At 39.5% G+C, this 20,293-nt stretch overlaps 1 protein-coding gene across 3 annotated transcripts in view; it reads left to right on the plus strand.

Annotated features, from left to right (window-relative positions):
• Positions 1-20,293, plus strand: part of PAPSS1 (3'-phosphoadenosine 5'-phosphosulfate synthase 1) — a 106,687-nt gene that overhangs the window by 84,208 nt on the left and 2,186 nt on the right. For all 3 annotated transcript variants that reach the window (XM_040476672.1, XM_040476663.1, XM_040476680.1), the window contains exon 11: positions 7,362-7,591. In XM_040476672.1, the coding sequence (XP_040332606.1) occupies positions 7,362-7,591 (230 nt within the window). The remainder of the gene's footprint in view (positions 1-7,361; positions 7,592-20,293) is intronic.

Here is a 20,293-nt window from a genome sequence, read left to right on the forward strand (position 1 = left end):
TAAGCATCTCTTCTTTACAGTGAGCATAGTGTTAAAAGAGTTCAATCTGTTGTCTCAGAACAAGTACTGAAGGGTGAATTTGGAGTTGAGAGACAACTGATTGATAATTGGCACAAAAACCTAGAGTGACATGCCCAAAAACATTAAAAACAAACTTCAGAAGGGGCACCTGGGTGGCTCAGTTGGTTAAGCATCCGACTCTTAATTTCAGCTCCAGTCATGATCTCACAATTCATGGGATCCAAGTCCTGCATTGGGCTCTGCACTGACAGTGAGACCCTGCTGAGGATTCTCTCTCTCCCTCTCTGTCCCTCCCCAGCTTGTGCATTCTCTTTCACTCTCTCAAAATAAATGAATGTTAAAAAAAAGCCTCAAAAGAATGAGAAGTGCCAGTAAATTACCTGTGGGCTAGAATGAAGCTATTGACACTTTAAAGGAAAACCACACAATTCAGACTCCTTAGAAGAAATCATGTGCTAGTCCAGCTTGCAGTAACAAATTGTTTAAAATATGAAGAAGCAGAAAGGGGTGATCTATAATTCAGAATAAAACTGTCACTGGAAACATACCTTGAGATGATGCTGATGTAAGAATTAGCAGTTAAGAGCATTAAAACTTCTTAAAGCAAATGTGGTCTAACGGATAAGAAATCTCAAAAGAAAAAAAAAAAAGGAAACTATAAAAAAAAAGAATCAAATGGAAATTCAAAGACTGAAGTAGATATGAAATGAAAACATTTGTTATATGGAGTTAAATGCAGACTAGAGGTGGCAGAATAAAAGGTCAGTGAGCTAGAAGTCACTCAAAGTTACCTGAGAAAAGAAAAAGGGAATTAGATGGGGGAAAAAATGAGCAGAGCCTCTGTGACTTGTGGGCAGTATCCAGCCATCTTACAAATGTGTAATTGGAGTTCTGAAAAGAGGAGAGAGAGAAAAAAATGTGGCAGAAAAGGTGTGAGTTTTTTTTGTGTTGTTGTTGTTGTTGTTGTTGTTGTTGTTGTTGTTGTTGTTGTTTAAAGTAGGCTTCATGCCCACTGCTGGGCTGGACCTCACTCTGAGTTCAAGACCTAGCCGAGATCAAGAGTCCAGATGCTTAACTGACTGAGCCACCTGGGTGCCCGTGGCAGAAAAGGTTTTTGAAAAAATGGTTAAAAGTTTTCCAAAATTGATGGAAAACATCAGCCTACAAATTCAAGAAGACTAATAAATCTTAGAAAGGATAAATCCAAAGAAAACCACACTTAGGCACAAGCAGTCAACCTGCTGAAAATTAATGATATAAAGAGGAGCCTTAAAAGCAAAGTGATGGGGGCAAGGAGGTCTGACTTCTCAGGAGCGATACGAAGTAGAAGCAATGCAGTGACGTCTTTAAGGGAAAAACAGAAAGCCTGTTAATCTATAGGATTCTGTATTCAAACAAAAATAAAGATGAAGTAAAGATATTTTCAGGTAAGAGTTGAGGATTTTATTTGGGAAAAGTTTTTCAGAAGTCGTCCAGCGGACTTCCCCAGAGGTTGCATTATATGCTCAGATGCCCACGCTGTATGGCAAGGAAGGGCCTGGCGTTTTCATCTTCTAGAGTGAGGTTTTTGTCATCAAGAAATAGATAAGGGCAAAGAGAAATCAGTTATTGTATAGGCAACCAGCACTATTTGCCACATAGGTGTTAAATTACTTTTGTAATCAGGAAAAAAGCCAATCTGTGTTTGGCACACGGATGCAAGTAAAGCAGAAAATAAGTCATTTGCTGTTAGGTTGGCCATTTATGGATCCTTAGAAGGCTCTGTAGGAAACCTGTAGACCTCATCTTATATTCCTTCTTCGGTATGCATTCAGTATTCCAAACATGCTTGCCACTGGGCATAAGAACACAGTAATACACTTTGACCTCGGTGTGCTGGAGAGAGACCCAGTCAGCTCTCACTGGGTTTTAGTGACTACCTTCTAGGCAGCATGTCCTCTTTGTCAGAGAGCAAATGAATTTTCTTTAGAAACTGGTTAGGAAGCAATTAAATGCAACTGGGATTGTCATGGACTGTTTTGCAGAGTAATAGTTAGCAGCAGCGGTGTTAGCGATTGTCCTTTGTTGAGGGTCAGGTGCTATCTTGAGTGCTTTCAAATCTCCCATCAATTTATGTGTTAAACATTATCTTTCCCATTTTTATACCTTTTTTTTTTTTGAGATAGCGTGAATGGGGAAGGGTCAGAGAGAGTGAGGGAGACACAGAATCTGAAGCAGGCTCCAGGCTCTGAGCTGTCAGCACAGGGGCCAGCGCGGGGCTTTCACTCATGAGTGAGATTGTGACCTGAGCCCAAGTCAGACGCTTAACTGAGTCCCCCAGCGACCCTCTCATTTTTATAAATGGAAATTGAGGCTTCTATTAGGAAATCAACTAAGGAAATCAACTAAATCAACATTGCATCATTAAGAGGCAAAACTATGGTTTAAATCTAGGACAGCCTGATTCTAAAGCCTGTGTTCCTAAACCGGATATAGGATGGCTGTGGGCGGACTTGGATTCTCTTGACTGAAAAATATTGTACCTTTTCAGTGGGTTGTAAATTGATTCACACCAGTCATTCTTGGAAGTGTTACATGTGATTTGCTCATTCCTGGTTGTTATAATGCTAAAAGTATTCTCATAGGGAAACCATTCACTAGAATATAAATTGAAATCATTCATGTTATTTGCAGGATAGTGTTGACTCTGTCCATGCTTGTTGTATTTACATTGAATTTACTCATTTAATCTCTAGAAGAACTCGAAGAGGCAATTCAATTTTCTGGTTATTTTATAAGACAAAATTAGAACTGGCCACTGCCACCAATATGCTTTGTGATTCAGTAAGGTACTGATTTTTCTGGGTTTGGTTTCCTCTCCTTTTAAAAGGGCAAGGGGGGGCGCCTGGGTGGCGCAGTCGGTTAAGCGTCCGACTTCAGCCAGGTCACGATCTCGCGGTCCGTGAGTTCGAGCCCCGCGTCAGGCTCTGGGCTGATGGCTCAGAGCCTGGAGCCTGTTTCCGATTCTGTGTCTCCCTCTCTCTCTGCCCCTCCCCCATTCATGCTCTGTCTCTCTCTGTCCCAAAAATAAATAAACGTTGAAAAAAAAAATTAAAAAAAAAATAAAAAGGCAGAGGGGGTTGGATTAAATGATCTGAGCTTCCTTACATATTAAAATTAAGCTATACATTCCTTGTTCATAAACCATTTGGTACCTGAATGATTCAAGTATCTAGACATAAACATTTAATGAGCAAAGTAAGTTCACCTAAATTCAGAGAATGTAGATTGGTCTTTTAATTTAACTCTGTAAGCAGTAGCTAATTTGCATGAGGCTGAAATGATTTTCCATTTAACTGAAGTTGCAAAATGGTTCATTGATGATTTGATTCTGACTGACCCTTTGATAAAAATTCTGAGTCTGAACTAGTCGCATCTACAGTGAAGGGGCAGAGAGGAGTGAGCAGTATTTTCATGAAGGACTGAATCAGGGGGGTTGGAGGAAGAGGTGGTGTCTATGAGGAACACAAGTCTTTTATCGTTGTGTTTTGTCATCTTGTTCGTACAGAACTATTACAGCTTGTTGCAAACTGTAGTAATGCTGAATAGTAGAAGAGATATAGGACCTTGGGGTCCTCTTTATTTAGCTAGCATATGGGGAAAGAGAACTAGAATAGTGCACAGGCAGCTTTTGAATGGTCCTTGTTTGGAAGTGGTACACATCACTCTGGGTCTCTTGGTTGTTTTTTTGTTTTTTTTTTTTTGTTTTTTTTAAGTTTATGTCTTTTGAGAGAGAGGGAGAGAGAATCCCAAGTAAGCTCTGCATTCTCAGCGCAGAGCCCGATGTAGGTCTTGAACTCATGAACTGTGAGATCATGACCTGAGCTGAAATTAAGAGCCAGACGCTTAACCGACTGAGCCACCCAGGTACCCTGGCTCTTATTTTTTGGACCAAATCTCTGCCACATGGCCACACTGCAAGATACACTGAGGGTTATATTAAACTATGTGCTCAGGAAGGATAGTATAAGGTACATAGAAATACAGGTAGTTGGGAAAATAAGTGAGTGAAAAAAAATCAAGACAGTTTTTACTATAGGAAAAACAAACAGTTGTACAAGGAGGGGGATGAAATAAAGATGATAATGGGTGACATTTACTGTGTACTTTATACCAGGTACTATTCTAAGTTTTTACATTTCCCCATATTACTTTTCTTAGAAACTCTGAGATAAATACAGTTGTAATTACCATTTTACAAATGAATTTCACCAACAGTGATGATATCACCATATTTATTGGATAAATGGGGTAGGGAATAAGGACAATGGAGTGAGTCAAGCATCATCACAGTAGGAAATAGAAATAACATAGAAGTAATATATCTAAAATTAAATAGATCAGCAGTATATACATGCCATTTAGAAACACAGAGGTAGGGGCTCCTGGCTGGCTTGGAGCATGCAACTCTTGATCTCAGGGTTAGGAGTTCGAGCCCAGTGTTGGGTGTAGAGATTACTTAAAAATGAAACCTTAGAAACACAGAGGTAAATATCAGTAAGCTTAAAAAGCTGGAACTCCTCAGGGTGATCATTTCAGGTACGGGGTCTGGGATTGTCCTTGTGCTATTGCATTTTCTAAACTGTTTCAATAAAAGTATGTCTTGGTATCAAAGTATTGAGAGATCAAAGGACAATGATGTGTGGGTGGTCATCATTTTTATCTTATTTTCAGATACAGCAGAAATGGTTTTGTAAATCATTAAGTAGTGGAGCCTAACACTGAAAGGGAGCCAAGGCCAGATTTCTTTTTTCTTTTCCTTTTTCTTTTTCTTATTTGTTTGTTTGTTTATGAGAGAGAGTGTGCATGTGTGTGTGCGTGTGCACGTGGGAGACAGGCAGAGGGAGGGGGCAGAAAGAATCCCAAGCAGCCTCCACGCCCAGCATGGAGCCCGACGCAGGTCTTGATCAATCCACAACTGTGAGATCGTGACCTGGAGCCAAAATCAGGAGTCAGACACTCAACCAGCTGAGCCACTCAGGTGCCCAGGAGCTGAGAACAGATTTCTAGACTGGGTTTCCTCTGCACTTTCTTGATAAGTCACTTAACCTTTGGGTGCTCATTTCTTCAAATGTTAGTGAGAATGATGATCTCTTACATGGCTAAAATGGTTTTTAAAATTACTTTAGCTTCTAAAGTTCCATGTTTCTGGGTGTTAAACTAATTTTGTTTTTAAACAAGCACTACTGTGAATGCATCAGAGCTTCAGAGCTGGTTTTGGATGCAGCATGGCTGTGTGGTCACAACCAACCCTTGCTATTATTCTTACGTAGCATCTTCGGTAGTAGTCACTTGGCTGTAGGGTTTCTCAGTACCAGTTTATGTAAGTATTCATATAATTGAAATCCAATAGCTTTTTAAAAACCTATTCAAGTGTAACAAAGAAGAGTGTGTACCTTACAAGCTCTGAATTTGGAATATACAGCTCAGTGACTATAGTTGATAATACTATACTGTATATATGAAATTTGATGAGAGTATATCTTAATTGTTTTCATCACACACACACTCCGAGGTGATAGATGTGTCCATTAACTTGGTTGTGGTCAGTATTTGGCAGTATATATGTATATCAAATCATGTTGAATGCTTTAAATATATACCATTTTATTTGTCAGTTATACTCAGTAAAACTGGGAAAAAAAATTATCATTATCCCAGAAGCCCCTTCCAGTTTCTTCCCTCGAAGGGTCAACCGCTACCCTGACTTGCAATAGATTAGGTTTTAAACTATATATAAATGGCAGGTAGTGGTTTTTAAAATCGTACATATATATGCATATACATTTACTTGTTTCTTAAGTCAAAAATATTTATAAATACATGTACATAAACGTCTGTACACATTCATACTTTTAGATTTTGCGGGGAAGGCTTGCCAATTTTGTTTCTGGCTTCCCAAGAGGACAACATTTAAATTTGTTGAGATTTCCTGCTGATATTGATTGTATAAGTAGTCCAAGTCCTCCCCAACTTATGATGGTGTTATGTCCTGATAAACCCATAAGTTGAAAATGAAACGCCCAGAGTCTAAGAGACCCCCAAAAATGAACCACCAGAGTCCAGAGTCAAAGCTAAGCAGCAAGGGTCATTTATTGCAGGTTCGAACCTGGACCTCTGCGCCCCTATTGCCAGTGACGCCAAGAGGCCCTGAGAGAGGTTTTTACACCCCTTTTATAGACAGGTACAAACAAGTCATGGAGAAATCAGGAATTTTCCACAGTTACAGAGCTGCAATTGGTTGGTGTTTAAAGTTGGACACTTAACAGTATTCGATTGGTTCCTGCCTTTAGGTCAGACCACAACCGGGGGTACGGGTATCACAATGATTGATCAGTAATACACGGATGTGCCAGGCAACAATGATTGATCAGGAGTACACGGATGTGCCAAGTAACAATGGTTGATCAAGAATATACGGATGTGCCAGGCAATAATGATTGATCAGGAATACATGGGCGCGCCAAACAATTGTACAGAAGCGGAACAAGCTGGTTAAGCTTGGTTAGGTTTCAGTTTCCTGTAACTTAAGCTTTTAAGTTTCAATTTTCTCAGGCCTCTCAAAAATACCATTAAGTCAAAAATGCAATTAATACACCTAACCTACTGAACATCCTAGGTTAGCCCAGCCTACTTTATTTATTTATTTATTTATTTATTTAAAAAATTTTTTTTTCCAACGTTTATTTATTTTTGGGACAGAGAGAGACAGAGCATGAACGGGGGAGGGGCAGAGAGAGAGGGAGACACAGAATCAGAAACAGGCTCCAGGCTCCGAGCCATCAGCCCAGAGCCTGACGCGGGGCTCAAACTCCCGGACCGCGAGATCGTGACCTGGCTGAAGTCGGACGCTTAACCGACTGCGCCACCCAGGCGCCCCAGCCCAGCCTACTTTAAATGTGCTCAGAACACTTAACGTGAGCACAGTTGGGCAAAATCATCTAACAGCCTATTTTATAATGAACTGTTGACTCTCTCATATAATTTATTGAATGCTGTACTGAAAGTGAAAAACAGAATGGTTCTATGGGTACAGGTAAGTGTGTAGGTTGATTGCATGGCCTACTGGTGGCTGGTGAGCCCAGCATCCTGAGAGAGGATCCTACTGCCTATTGCCAGCCTGGGGAAAGATCAGAATTCAAAGTTAAAGGTGTGGTTTCTACTGCATGCATATTACTTTTGAACCATCATAAAGTCAGGGACTGTAAGTTTGAGACCATCTGTATGCACACATTTATTACCCATTTACTACTTCTAAGGGCATAAAAGCATAGTTTCAAGTATGAAAACTTTTATTCTAGGTCCAGTGGCATTGCAGAGCACGGATGGTTGCAGGAGCCAATTTTTACATTGTCGGACGAGACCCCGCTGGCATGCCTCATCCCGAAACAGGGAAGGATCTTTATGAGCCAACTCATGGTGCCAAAGTGCTGACAATGGCTCCTGGGCTCATCACCTTGGAAATAGTTCCCTTTCGAGTTGCAGCCTACAACAAGAAAAAGAAGCGTATGGACTACTATGACTCTGAACAGTAAGTTTTATTGTCACAAATCTATGAAACGCCTTGTGCTCTAAGCTGCTCCCAGGGCTTTAAAGTATTGTCTCAGTTTTATAATAACTTCACTTTGTTGTACAAACTTTGTTGTACACATTTCAGAGAAAGGCCAAACCAAGGAAACTAATTTCTCAGTATTCCAGCAGTTAGAAGTAGAAGTAAAAATTGAATCTGGTTTCATGCTTCATGGTTCATATATAAATGGCATGTAGTGGTTCAGTTTTTTTGTTGTAGAGTGCATAAGGGCAGTATTGACATGACTGTTTCTGCCATATCTACTGTATGTTATGGAGCATGTAGTAGAGATGATTACTCTGGTAAGCTGCAAAAATCTTAGTATTGAGAAAATTTAATAACTATGCAATCACTTATGTGATAGGCACTGTCCTAATTGCTTTATAGGCATTAAACTAATCCCTACAACAATCCTATGGTGCTATTATCCCGATTTTATAAATTAGTAGTAAGCTGAGGCATACAAAGTTCAAATAACTTTTACAAGGCCCAGAGCAGTAAATGGCAGCCCAGCAGTTGAACCCAAGCAGTGTGACTCCAGAGCCTTTGCTCTTGACCACGAAGAGTGTAACTTCTTTCTTCAAAGATCTTAGGAGGAGCAAAACACTAACAAGCTTTTAGTACAAATTATTGGTAGTGTTGAACATGTATCTGTGTCCCTTTAATGAAAAACTGTATTAATTTTTATTTATATATAATAACATTTGTTAGTACATTCTAAATTTATTTTTAAACATTTATTTATTTTTGAGAGACAGCACAAGTAAGGGAGGGACAGAGAGAGAGGGAGACACAGAATTCGAAGCAGGCTGCAGGCTCTGAACTGTCAGCATAGACCCTGACATGGGGCTCGAACCCACAAACCATGAGATCATGACCTGAGCCGAAGTCGGACACTGAACTGATGGAGCCACCCAGGCGCCCCAATTGTTAGTACATTCTAAATTTAGAGTGACACGTTAGGGCTCTAGAATAGGAAGTTATGGGTTCTAGCTCTTTCTTTTGCTGTGTGACTAGCCTTGTTTCTTCATCTCTAAAATGATGTCAGTAGATGAGTTGATTCCATCTTAGTTCAAAATCTGTAGTTCTTTCCATGATCTGTAGCATCTAGTTATTTTTACATTTTTAGCAGATACTTGTTTTGTTGATTGATGCTTTTTTAGTACAAATTACAATTCATGTGCAGCAAGTAGAATGGAGAAGTACTTTTTTATTTATGTTTTCTTACATTTATCTTTACCGATAGGTACTAATTGAAAATTGTCCATGGTCTGATAACCTTTAATCTGAGAGTGCTCATCCTTTTTTCCATGATACTTTATAGTTAATTCTGTGTTCAGGAACAGAGAACACTGATCCTGACCCTGTGTCCTCATTTGGTGTAGCCCATTTTGTAATAATGGGGATGGACAAGAAAGAAAAAGAAACCTTTTAAAGATCAAAACATTCTCTTGTCTCTATAAGTGACATGAAGTTTGGTGTCATTTAATTTCTTTGTGATAAATGGTGAATTGGGTAAAGAAATACTGCTATTTACAGTAGAGTTTGAGAGATTTATTGGCTTTTCACTTAGGGCATAAATACTGCTGGAGAAAAAAATGCATAATTTTAGATGATAGGCTTTTCTGAGTGATGAACTGAGCTAAAATGCAGGAAAATTTTATGAGTCAGTGAACAGAAAGGGCTTATATAACTGATACAGGCAAGTGTAAAAGAACTCCTAAGTACACTTTGGGGCCTAGGTGTGGAATTCAAGACAGGAGCTATTCTAGACTATTATTTTCGGAAAATCTGAAATGTGGTCCAGATTCTAATATACTTCTGAACCAAACCAAGAGAAGAATTTGCAATAATCCAGACCATTTTTACTTTTATAAAAGATCAGGATTTGCCAACACATAGAAATAGTTTTAAATCATGGCATGTTTTGTTTTGTTCCGGCCTAAAAATATATAGGCCTGTGTATGTTGTTTGTATGTCTATTTATATATGTATGCATGTGTACATACACTTACATAATGTATGTGCACACAGAGCAATGTCACTGTCTCACAAACAGGGCATTTATAAGAGGGGTGTGCTGAGAGTCGCAAATGGGCCCTTCTCTTCCAAAGGGATGTCTCAGAAGCTTTAACAAGAGAATTTTAAGTAAAGGGGCACCTGGGCGGCTCAGTCGGTTGAGCATTCGACTCTTGATTTCGGCTCAGGTCATGATCTCATGGTTTGTGGGTTCTAGCCCCACATCAGGCTCTGTGCTGGCAAAAAAATTTAAAAAAAGAATTAAAAAAATAAAAACAATTTGAGTAAACCTTGAAGTATATTGCCACAAAAGGTGATTGAAACTGAAAACATAAATTAAATGTTAAGGAAAGTATAAAGTTTCCAATACAGTCCTGTCTTTTTGTGGTTAAAATTATCTAGTGCCTCCATTAGAGATTCTAATTTACTTATTTCGGGGAGAGGCCTACACCCCAGCAGTTCTTTTGTAAGCTCCCCAGCTGCAGACCCTTCAGTGTGACTCATGGAGGGTAGCATTGCTTTCTACATATTTGTAAAACATACAGTGTCAGAGACAGAATGCTGGGCTGGGAAACCCTTTACTTCTGATCCAGCATGCAGTTGTTTGTTTAGTTTGTGTACAAGATGTTATGAACATAATCTTGTTCTGAAAGTAAGAGTCACTTACAGAGTGAGGAGAGAGAAATAGAATCATTCTGCCCGTGGCCACATGGTTAAAACTTAGGTGAGTTTCCATGTCCATGAGTTAAGGAAACAAAACTAAATAGAGTTGGGCTTTTCTTTTTCACTTCTCCTTTACTGATGTTTCATTACTGTGGTTTCTTTGCATGCATGATCAGGTGATTTAATCACCCGCAGGACCTAGAACCCATCTGTATGTAGTTGACAGACGTGCTGGGGGAAGCCCTTGATAACTTTCACGTTTTGTTAAATCTGTGTAGTATTGCTTTAAGTCTCTCTTTTAATCATTCAAAAGCTAAATAATTACATCAGTTCTCATAAGATTTTCCAGTGATGAATTCTATATTAGTTGCATGAGTGGCTCATTTTCTTGGAATTTTTTTGAGTTTACCAAATCTTAATAAATTGTAACTTGGGAAGCCTTAAAACTGCCTTAGTTTTCTGATTTTTTATATTTGTGTTCACATATAATTAAGTTGATGGGAACATGTTGGAAAGTGATTAAAATTTTGTGGAAAGGCGATAGTCTTTGATGTAGTGAGAAAACACAGTTATTAATTATGCACATATGAGGTTGTCTTATGTTTGATTAATGGATGTTATTCAATGCCAGCTTTTATGTAATTAATGATTTTGCAGCTTTTGATTTAATTAAATACTAGTGTAAGACAAGGCTTAGGGAGAACAAAAACAAACTTTATGAAGATTTCAAGTAAGATATTGATAGGAATTATGATAAAAATCATCTGTTTATACTTAGGAAGCTCAAGTAGGCTCGTATTTGCTATAATAGTGACTCAAGGAAATTTAGTTTTAGTACTACAAGACTGAACTCCATTCTTTCAGATATTACAAACAAACTTTTAGAATTCTCAGTTATTTGTAATGTTTTCTCCTTTATGCAGATCTTCTTAGTATTTGGGTAAAAAAATTCAAAGTTATGGTTCAGATTATTGAAATGGCAACTTAACAAAAAGAGCACACATGAATGAGAGTGCCTTGTGGAAATGGGTATATGAAGGGACAGGTGGACGAAAATGTTCCAGTCTGGTTATTTCCACATTATCAGTAGAGTGTTTTCATAGCTTTAATGTTGAAGTTGATATTAATTCACATACTGTTAGTGTCATTTAAAAAATATTCTAATTATAGACACTTTTTCATATAGCTTTCCCTTCTTTTATGTGCTTTCCACAGGAAAGCTCATCTTTTCTAGTGGTTTCTGTGCAATGACTTTTAAAGCTATACTTCATTGTTTCCAAGTTGCTAATTGTGTTAGTTTTCTAGTGCTAACACATGACTACAAATTTAGTGCCTTAAAACAATCCATACTGTCTCACAGTTTTTTGGGTCAGAAGTCTGGGTGGACTGCATTGGATTCTCTGCCCAGGCTGGGCTCTCATTTGAAAGTTCTGGAAAGAATCCATTTCCAAGGTGACCCTTGTTGGCAGAATTCAGTTCCTTGCAGTTGTGGGGCTGAGGTCCCCATTTTCTTGCTGGCTGTTGGCTAAGGATTGCTCTCTGATCCTAGAAGCCATTTTAGATCCTTTCTTCTAGACACCTCCATCCCAGCAACAGAATCTCCTTCATGGTGAATCCTTCTCCCACTCCAAATCTCCCTGATTTTCCCTTCTATTATTTGAGAAAAGTCTTTGCTTTTAAAGGGCTCTAGTAATTTAGGTTAGACCCAGGTAATTTCACTATTTTGCCATACAAATGACCTATAGTGGTAGTAACATTATTTGCCTTCATTCTTTCATAGACCCCTCTTTTGCAGACATTCTAGAAAAGTGAGAAAGTTAAGTTTTCTAGAAGTAAAATAAAAGTAACTTTTTTCTCTGGAGGTTAATATTAGGAATAATAGATAGGCCATCCTAAGGAGATGTTGTGGTATTTTCATTATAAAACCCAGTAGTACTCCTGTCCTGCCTTTTTTAATCAGTTACAACATCTGAAAGAGAGAAGACATTGGTGGGGGGGAGGGTAACCAATATAAAGGTCCCAATCACAACTCTTTGTGCTGGAATAGACTATATGGAAGACTTATTTTTTTAATGCCAAGGACGCCAAAGAAGCATTGAACCAAAGAAGGCCAAAGATCGTCTCCTTCCCTCCACCTCAGAGCCCTGACCAGTTTTGACTACTGTTATGAGATAAACGGACATATGTGATAGGGGAAAAGTAGAAAGAGCAAATGAGACAGTTCTTGGGAAAGAGTTCCCACAGAGCTTAGGGGAGAATAATCTGGGTCTCCCCAGAGAGCAATCCAAGGTGATCTTAACACTCCAGCCTGGTGGAAAGAAAATAGGCTTTAGTCATAAACCTTTGTTCCTAGAAAGTTCATTTCTGGGTGAGTGGGGTACCCTGATTTTGATGCAATTTGCGGTAACAGGTGAATAGGATGCATTCTTCCAGTGGTCAACCAATAAAATCATTATGGAAACATTTAAAAGAAAAATAACACTCAGGCAGTCACCTATTTTATGTGTGTGCTTTGAGTTTTATTCTTTTTCTGTACGTTGATTTAACATAGTTGAGTTTATAATAGGTTTTTTTTACTCTGCTTTTAATTATTTACTTTTCATGAGCATCTTTCCATGTTAAGCTCATGTAAGCATGTGTTTATTGTAAGCTCTCTGTATACATTCTATTATTCGTTCTGGTACCATACCGTGCCACAAGTCCCGATGGTGTGTGTGCAGCACAGGGCCGAGTGAGGAAGCTTGGGAAGGTTCCCTTCATGCTGTGGAACAAGACTGGCTGAGAGGCTTCCTCACACAACTTGTGTCCTTAGGTATCACTGAGGGCAGGTAGCATCTGCTTGCCATATCTGGTCCCACCCCTTCTACCCCGTTGCCTCGCACACATGGAGCAGAGTTTTTCCATATCTGTACTTTCAAATGCTGCTCTACTGAGACCCGGTCGTGATCTCTCCTCAGACTGTGGAGCTGTGCCGTGTTGTCACTGGTCTTACTGCAAAGAGTTCCAGGAGGAAAGAGCCACAAATCATCATGTCTGATGTCTTGATTTTTTGTTTTCTCTCTGCTTTGCTTTTTTCCCGTGACTTTTGTTGTCTCCTCATTTTTCTTATGCTTTCTGCCCTTTTGGGGTATGACTGGGATTTACTTAGTATAACAATATCAAATCAATTTCTTTCTTAACAACATGCCATTTAGCAGACAGGCTTTCTCAACCTTGGCATTATTGACATTGGGACCAGATAATTGGTTGGGAAGGGGTGCCATCCGGGCATTCTAGAATGTGTGCCCTGGGGAGGAGGAAGTGAGGTTGCAAAATCACCTCTCTTAAGAATCAGAGGTTTGTAACAATATTGGCATGTTTGGGTACTTATTTTCGTTTTAATTATTTTGTCATTAGTCACAAGTCAAAAATACGGGTTTGTTTTTGTTTTTTACTCCAGAGACTTCTTTTTACTTTTGTATTTGGAGCTGATCTAGATGTTTTGAGAGTAATAGATATCCTGGTTTCTAAGTAAATGAGGATATTCACATGTTTCTTAAAAGTAGAAAGCAAATAACAAGATGAAGAAATCCTGGTGACAGATATAAAGGAAATTATTTAATGTAGTCAAAGCAGTGTCCTTGCCATCTAGCAGTGTCCTGGGTTTACCTAATTTTCTGGTTAACTCATGGATGCTTAAGCTGCTTGAGTTACTAATTTTGAAAACCCTTTGAAAATGTATTATTTCAGTCTCTATAACCTACTGCAACTAAACAGGCTGTATACAGAGAGCAGCACTCAGGGACATCAGCGTGTGCTCAGAAGAGGTCACTACAGTCTGCTGAGAGGAAGTTTTCATACAATGGGATTTCAGCCATGTACCTCATACCAGACAATTTTATTTGGATGATGGGCACCTGAGAGCTTCTGAGTTCAGCTTTCAAAAAATTGAGATCCACCATCCACTCTTGAGTAATCAGAGGCTTCTTTCAGAACCAGGTGAAAGTTGATAGGCTCTTTCCCAGCACAGAAGCCCCATTTTGGCCATTAAGGTATTTATGGATCCTTTTGAAACCTGTCCATTGGCACTCAGTTCAAAACCTCTGTTTGTCTACACTGTGGTAGATTTTGGTCTTCATGACCCTTTTTGGTAAAGAAAATTGACTTGACTGCAGTGCACTTCAGGACGGTCCTTGAAATTTGTTGGTTTTTTTTTAATGTTTATTTTTGAGAGAAAGCGTGTGTGAGAGTGGGGGAAGGACAGAGAGGCAGGGAGACAGAGGATCTAAAGTGAGCTCTGTGCTGAGAGGGAGAACCTGACACAGGGTTTGAACTCATAGCTGTGAGATCATGACCTGAGCCCATGTCTAGATGCTTAACCAACTGAGCTACCCAGGCACCCCTAGAAATTTGTTACCTGTCTGAGTGTTTGATAGGAACTGTTCTCTAGCTTTTACTTAAAGATTGGGGTGTTGGGAGGGAAGTATGATGAATTAAGGATTTTGGTTAGGTAGGTTCTAGATAGGTTGAATTTTTTGTGTATTTCAGTTGGTCTTTGGTTTGAAACTAAACATTGTTAAATTTGTCACGTACATTGCCAGCCAGTGGTTTTTTTGGTTCTGAGAAAGAAATCCATAAATAACTGTTTACCTGGTTTTGGAGAGATGACTTTTTGACCTCACGCCTAAGAATTCTTAGTGTTTTGATCTACACAGTGTCATCATATATGAGCTTCTTTCAAGTTGGATGAAAAGTTAGACCCCAAATAGTTCATTTGATTCACTTAGAAGTTACCACTATGATTTTTAGTTCTATCAGAGAAGAAATTCCCCTTTGCTCCTCAGCTTGCTTATCATCTAGTTACCTTTTTTTACAAAGCCCATACTAATTGAATAACGAACCCTCAAAAGGTATACTTGATGGGCCATCTGTTGACCCCAGCTCTTGTCCATTTGAACAACTCATGCTGCTGGTGGCTCTGATGACCACATATGTGGACTAAGAGACAGCAGATGGTTGTAAAGATTTAAAATCTTCAACAAGTGGCCAAGAGTCATTGTACTTTGGAGTTAGTCAAGATGCTGGCCACATGTAGTTAGTATATCCCACGTGGGACAGGATGCTGGTCCACAGGGTCCCCGCATAGCTTGCTAGATGGCGTGTTTTTCCTTCTCCCTGCCATTCCATCCCTTTTCTTTCTTTAAGAGATGTGGACTGTAAGAAGCTATGACCAAGTGGTTTTGAGAAGGAAAAAAAATCAAACATAGTTGTGTGTTTGTGTGGTGTTGTTGTTGTTGTTGTTGTTTTTCCAGGCACCATGGGAGATTGGTTAACTAGTGTAATTAGATGGCTTATTAGAATTGCTTTGTAGTGAAAGCCCTCAGGGTCATTTATTTGGTAGCCTTTCTGTTGTGGCAGATTCCTGATTACTCCCAGGTAAAGTTGAGAGCTAAATTTAGATTATTCCCCAAATGCCTGAGTTTTTACTTGACTCAGTTATTTCTGTAAGATCATGTCTAATTAAAGACGAATTGTGAAAAATATGATTTGATTCTAGATAATGTGACTCTTGTACGAAGTCCTTGCACCTGACTTCTTATAAAAAGTAAAATCCTTATGTGACAGTACAAGTATGAGGCAGAGGAAAATAAATGTGTTTTCTGTAGCCAGGGTGGAGTGGAACCGCCACCATGTGGGAACAGAAACTCCCATTTCATGTGATGAAGAAATGCTTGTGGCATGCGGGGCAGATGGAGTGTGAAATAGAGTCAGGAAAAGAGGTACCCAGGGACCTTGGTTTTAAAATGCAATTTCAGAAAGAATGCAAGCAGACTTCTGGATTCCAGACAGTTTGGCATTCTAGGGGAAAGAAAGGGCTGTAATTGGTCTGGCGTTTTTCCTTTAATCAAATAGTCAAGACAGTCATCCAGAAAGCTGTGCTCTCACTTCGTTCTCATTGCCATCACGAGCAAGCACTTTACGCATGGGACACAAGATTTCCTTTGTTGAAATCAAAGTTTAAGATTTACGTGGCCATAAATCTCCAGGGTCATAATTTTCCTTAGTGAAGCTTATATAGGGAGCTGATCAGTGAACCTTCTGAGGACCTGCAACATTCAACCAGTGTTTTGTTGGGTAGATTCTGGCTAAAGTAACTGATTTTACATGAGATTGGAGTGAGGATGTTTAGATACAATTGGAAAGCTCTCTGGACCCCTCCACCCTCTTGGCTTCCTCTCTGACCTCAGGTGGAACCTGGCTGGCCTGGAGAGAAAGTCCATAGTGTTGATGGATTCTATTATTAATCCATTCTCACACAGCTTCTTGTTCTCCTTGAGGGCAGTCTCAACATCTTTACTGAGAAGGTTGGGAGTGTGCTGCATTAACTGCCTCGTCTTTTTCTCACCCCAAACCATCCCTGTTTCTACCTTCCTTCACTACTGCTGCTCCTCCGTGTCAAAGCCCCACTTCCTGTGTTCTTCATGTCAGACTTTTCTTCTTCATGTTTCATTTTTCTCCTGGCTTTCATCTTCCTTCCTTTTCTCAGTCTTGCCGTTTATTTTCTTCCACCTATACACTTGCTGAAACCTCTCATTTCCTTTAAAAAAAAAAAAAATCTCATCTCTTTTTCCACTCTGTATCTCTGCCAGCTTACCACCACATCTCTTTCCTTCGCCATCTACTAAAACTCTTCAGTTAAGAAGATTTAAATTCCAATTTGTAAATCCAGTAGTTATTTTTTTCCCCTCGTGGTCCTTTTCTCAGCCTCTCTGTGGCCTTAACACATTAGGATTTCTCTTCTCCTGTGACCTCCATATCATCTTGGTTTTCTTCCTACTCCTTTGACAAATGCTTTTCCTTTTGCTGAGTCATCTTTTTTTGGAGAGCTTACCTGTTTTCTCTAACACAGTCTTCATTTTAGTGTTGATAAATTTACAAATTATGTTTCTAACCCCAACCTTACTGAATTTTTTGGAATCTTGTCTCCCAGTCTTGCTTCTTGTCTAGGCCCATCTCACATGCAGTCAATTTCTTTTCTCCCCTCAGGTTGTCATGTGTATGAGAGAAAGGGGTTGGCTTATTTCCCTGTGGTAACCAGCCCATCTGCATGGGCCAGTTTATTATAGTAGATCTGACTTGTCTGACACATTGAACAGATGATAGAAGTGAGAGAGATCCCTAAATTTAAACTAGTTTGAATCCATCTTTTAAGCAATGTCTGTTAGCCTTTCATTTTTATTGATCATCTCTGAAAATTTATATAGACATTTAAAATATGTTTTACCTAAGCAGATGAGAGCTCTTTATATATTGAGTTGAATGCATAGGTATATCTTCCTGTCTGTCTTGTAGTTGAGGGAATAGGTAGAGCACACAGGGTGACTAGGGGAAGATGTTGTATGCCTGAATTAAAGTAGTGCCTTGCTGCCTAATAGTTAGAGATGCTTTTCCTATGACTGATGAAATGAGTCACACTATTTTGAATGGTTGGTTTTTTTTTTTTAATGTTTATTTTTGAGAGTGAGAGAGAGATAGAATGTGATTGGGCAAGAGGTAGAGAGAGAAGGAGATACAGAATCTGAAGCAGGCTCCAGGCTCTGGGCTGTCAGCACAGAGCACGATGCGGGGCTCAAACTCACGGACCGCGAGATCATGACCTGAGCTGAAGTCAGACGCTCAACCGACTGAGCCACCCAGATGCCCAAGTCATACTATTTTGTATTGATGTCCTATATGTATAATATTCCACAGTAAAATTCTTAGATATGTTTCAAAGGGGGTTGGGGCAATTACTAAAGTCTGAGTATCTCACTCTGGAGTTGGAAAGGCCAGAACTGGGGCCAGCAGCAAATCCTAAGAGGTAAAACTAGATTCAGGACCAAGAGTCATGTTGATCTTAGGAACTAACAGTTGTGATCAGGCATAGAGCCAGGCCAGATGAAAGAGGTGCACAGAGCCTGGTGGTGATAAAACCAGTTCCAAGGTTTAGAAGCCCAGTGAGCAGTGGGGTCATTGAGCACACAGACGGAATCAGAAAAGCAGAAGGAGAGACCAGAAACCAATGCACAGTTTGGATCATGAGGAAATCATAGTATTTCTTTCTTGGTCTAGAGTCCACAGTCTGAGGGCTCATAGGTAGACAGTGAGCCAGGTTAGGAAGGTGTATGTGGGTTCCCTTGTCTGAAGTGAAGGTGAGCAAGGTCAGAGAGAAGGTAGATGTGCAGATGATTATGGAAGAGATCGTTGTGAAAGTTATGGAGAAATTTCTAGTGGGAACAACTAGATAAAAGGGAATATACAAGTAGCTTAAATTAACCACAGCAATCAGAAATCCTACATTTCCCTTTTTTTTTTGCCAGAAGATGAAGAGTAGTGACTCATTTAAGACCAGATATGCACCGTTCTGTATTGAACCAGTAAAATTTTTCTATGCATACACTTTTGCATTCTTTTATATTTCACCAAATATTTATTGAGTTCCTAATTAGAAATAGTTTTGAATGTGTTTTGTGTAGCTAGCACCATCCAGATACACTCTTTACTGTTAATGCCTGGTACATAGGTGTGAGTTAATAGCCATTATAACTACTTTGAGACCAATATAGGAAGCATAATGGTATAGCAGGACCTTATTTATCTGCTTTCATCAGGGGCAGTATTGAGGTTTCAGGTTAATTTAAGGTTAAATTTTTAAAAATTACTTAAAATCAAATGGCTGGAGATTATTTTAAATAAACTTTTAACTCGTTATAAAAATTGATATTTTTGGATTTTGATAATTGATAAAAACCATTTTTAGAAAACTACAGAAAACATGAGCAAAATTAATAGCACTGTGGTAATACTGTATGGAGATAACCACTGTAACATTTAGGTAGGGGCGCCTGGGTGGTTCAGTTGGTTGAACTTTCGACTCTTGATTTCAGTTCAGGTCATGATCCCAGGGTCGTGGGATTAAGTTCTGCATTGGGCTCTGCACTGAGCATGGAACCTACTTAAGATATTCTCTCCCTCCTTCCCTCCCTCTCTCGCTCTCCCTCCCTCTGTCTTCCCCCCTTCCCCTCTGCTCCACTCCTCTGCTGGAGCTCTCTTTCTCTGTCTCTTCTCTCCAAAACAAAACAGTTTGCATATATTTCTCCTTCCTTTGTTCCTTCGTTCCTTCCCTCCTTCCCCCCTTTGAGAGAGAGAGCAAGAGCTTGAGTGGGGAAGGGGCAGAGGAAGAGGGAGAAAGAGAATCGGAAGCAGCCTCCACACTCAGAGCAGAGCCAAACACAGGACTCGAGCTCACGGCTGAGATCATGACCTGAGCTGAAATCAACAGTTGGACAGCTTACCGAGCCACCCAGGCGCCCCTTGGGTATATTTGTTAATAGTCTTCTCTCCACACCCTCTGTATTTTTAACAGAATTGTAGTTGTATTGCATAGAAAGTTTTGTGTCCTGATTCTTTTACTCAGGGCTAAACCATAATTTATTTAGAAACTTTAACCTTAAGGTCATTTACAGTATTTTACTATCCTAAAACAACTTCCACTTAGCTATCTTTATGCATAACATAAAGATGTTGTGCATAGATGTTGTGTGCATCTGATTTTTCCCTTAACATAGGTTCCTAGAAGTGTAATTATTAGTTAGAAAATATACTTGGCATCCCTCTAGAAGCACGTGGCAGTTTATGATTTATGTTCCACAAATAATAAAGTGGGAGGGAACATACAGCTGTTAGCTAGGAGCAAACGTAGCCTGTGATCTGGTGACCCGAGTGATCCAGAGCTCTTGCTGGGTCCTGGTCTGCTATCTAGGTTGGTTCTTTCTGTTTGGGGGAAGAGGATAAAATTACTAGTGGACAATCTGTGCCATAGCCATACATGCTCAGTGCTTAATGGCTTAAGGGCCTTTGTGTGTTTTTGAATATAAGATGAGAAAAACTAACAATACTTCGGTGGTATCAGTGGAAGAGTATCATTTATTGCTACTTACCTGTTTTTGCTATTAAAAAATT

This window comes from Herpailurus yagouaroundi, unplaced genomic scaffold (genome assembly GCF_014898765.1).
Source record: "Herpailurus yagouaroundi ecotype Mexico unplaced genomic scaffold, PumYag 28, whole genome shotgun sequence".
Lineage (NCBI taxonomy): Eukaryota > Metazoa > Chordata > Mammalia > Carnivora > Felidae > Herpailurus > Herpailurus yagouaroundi.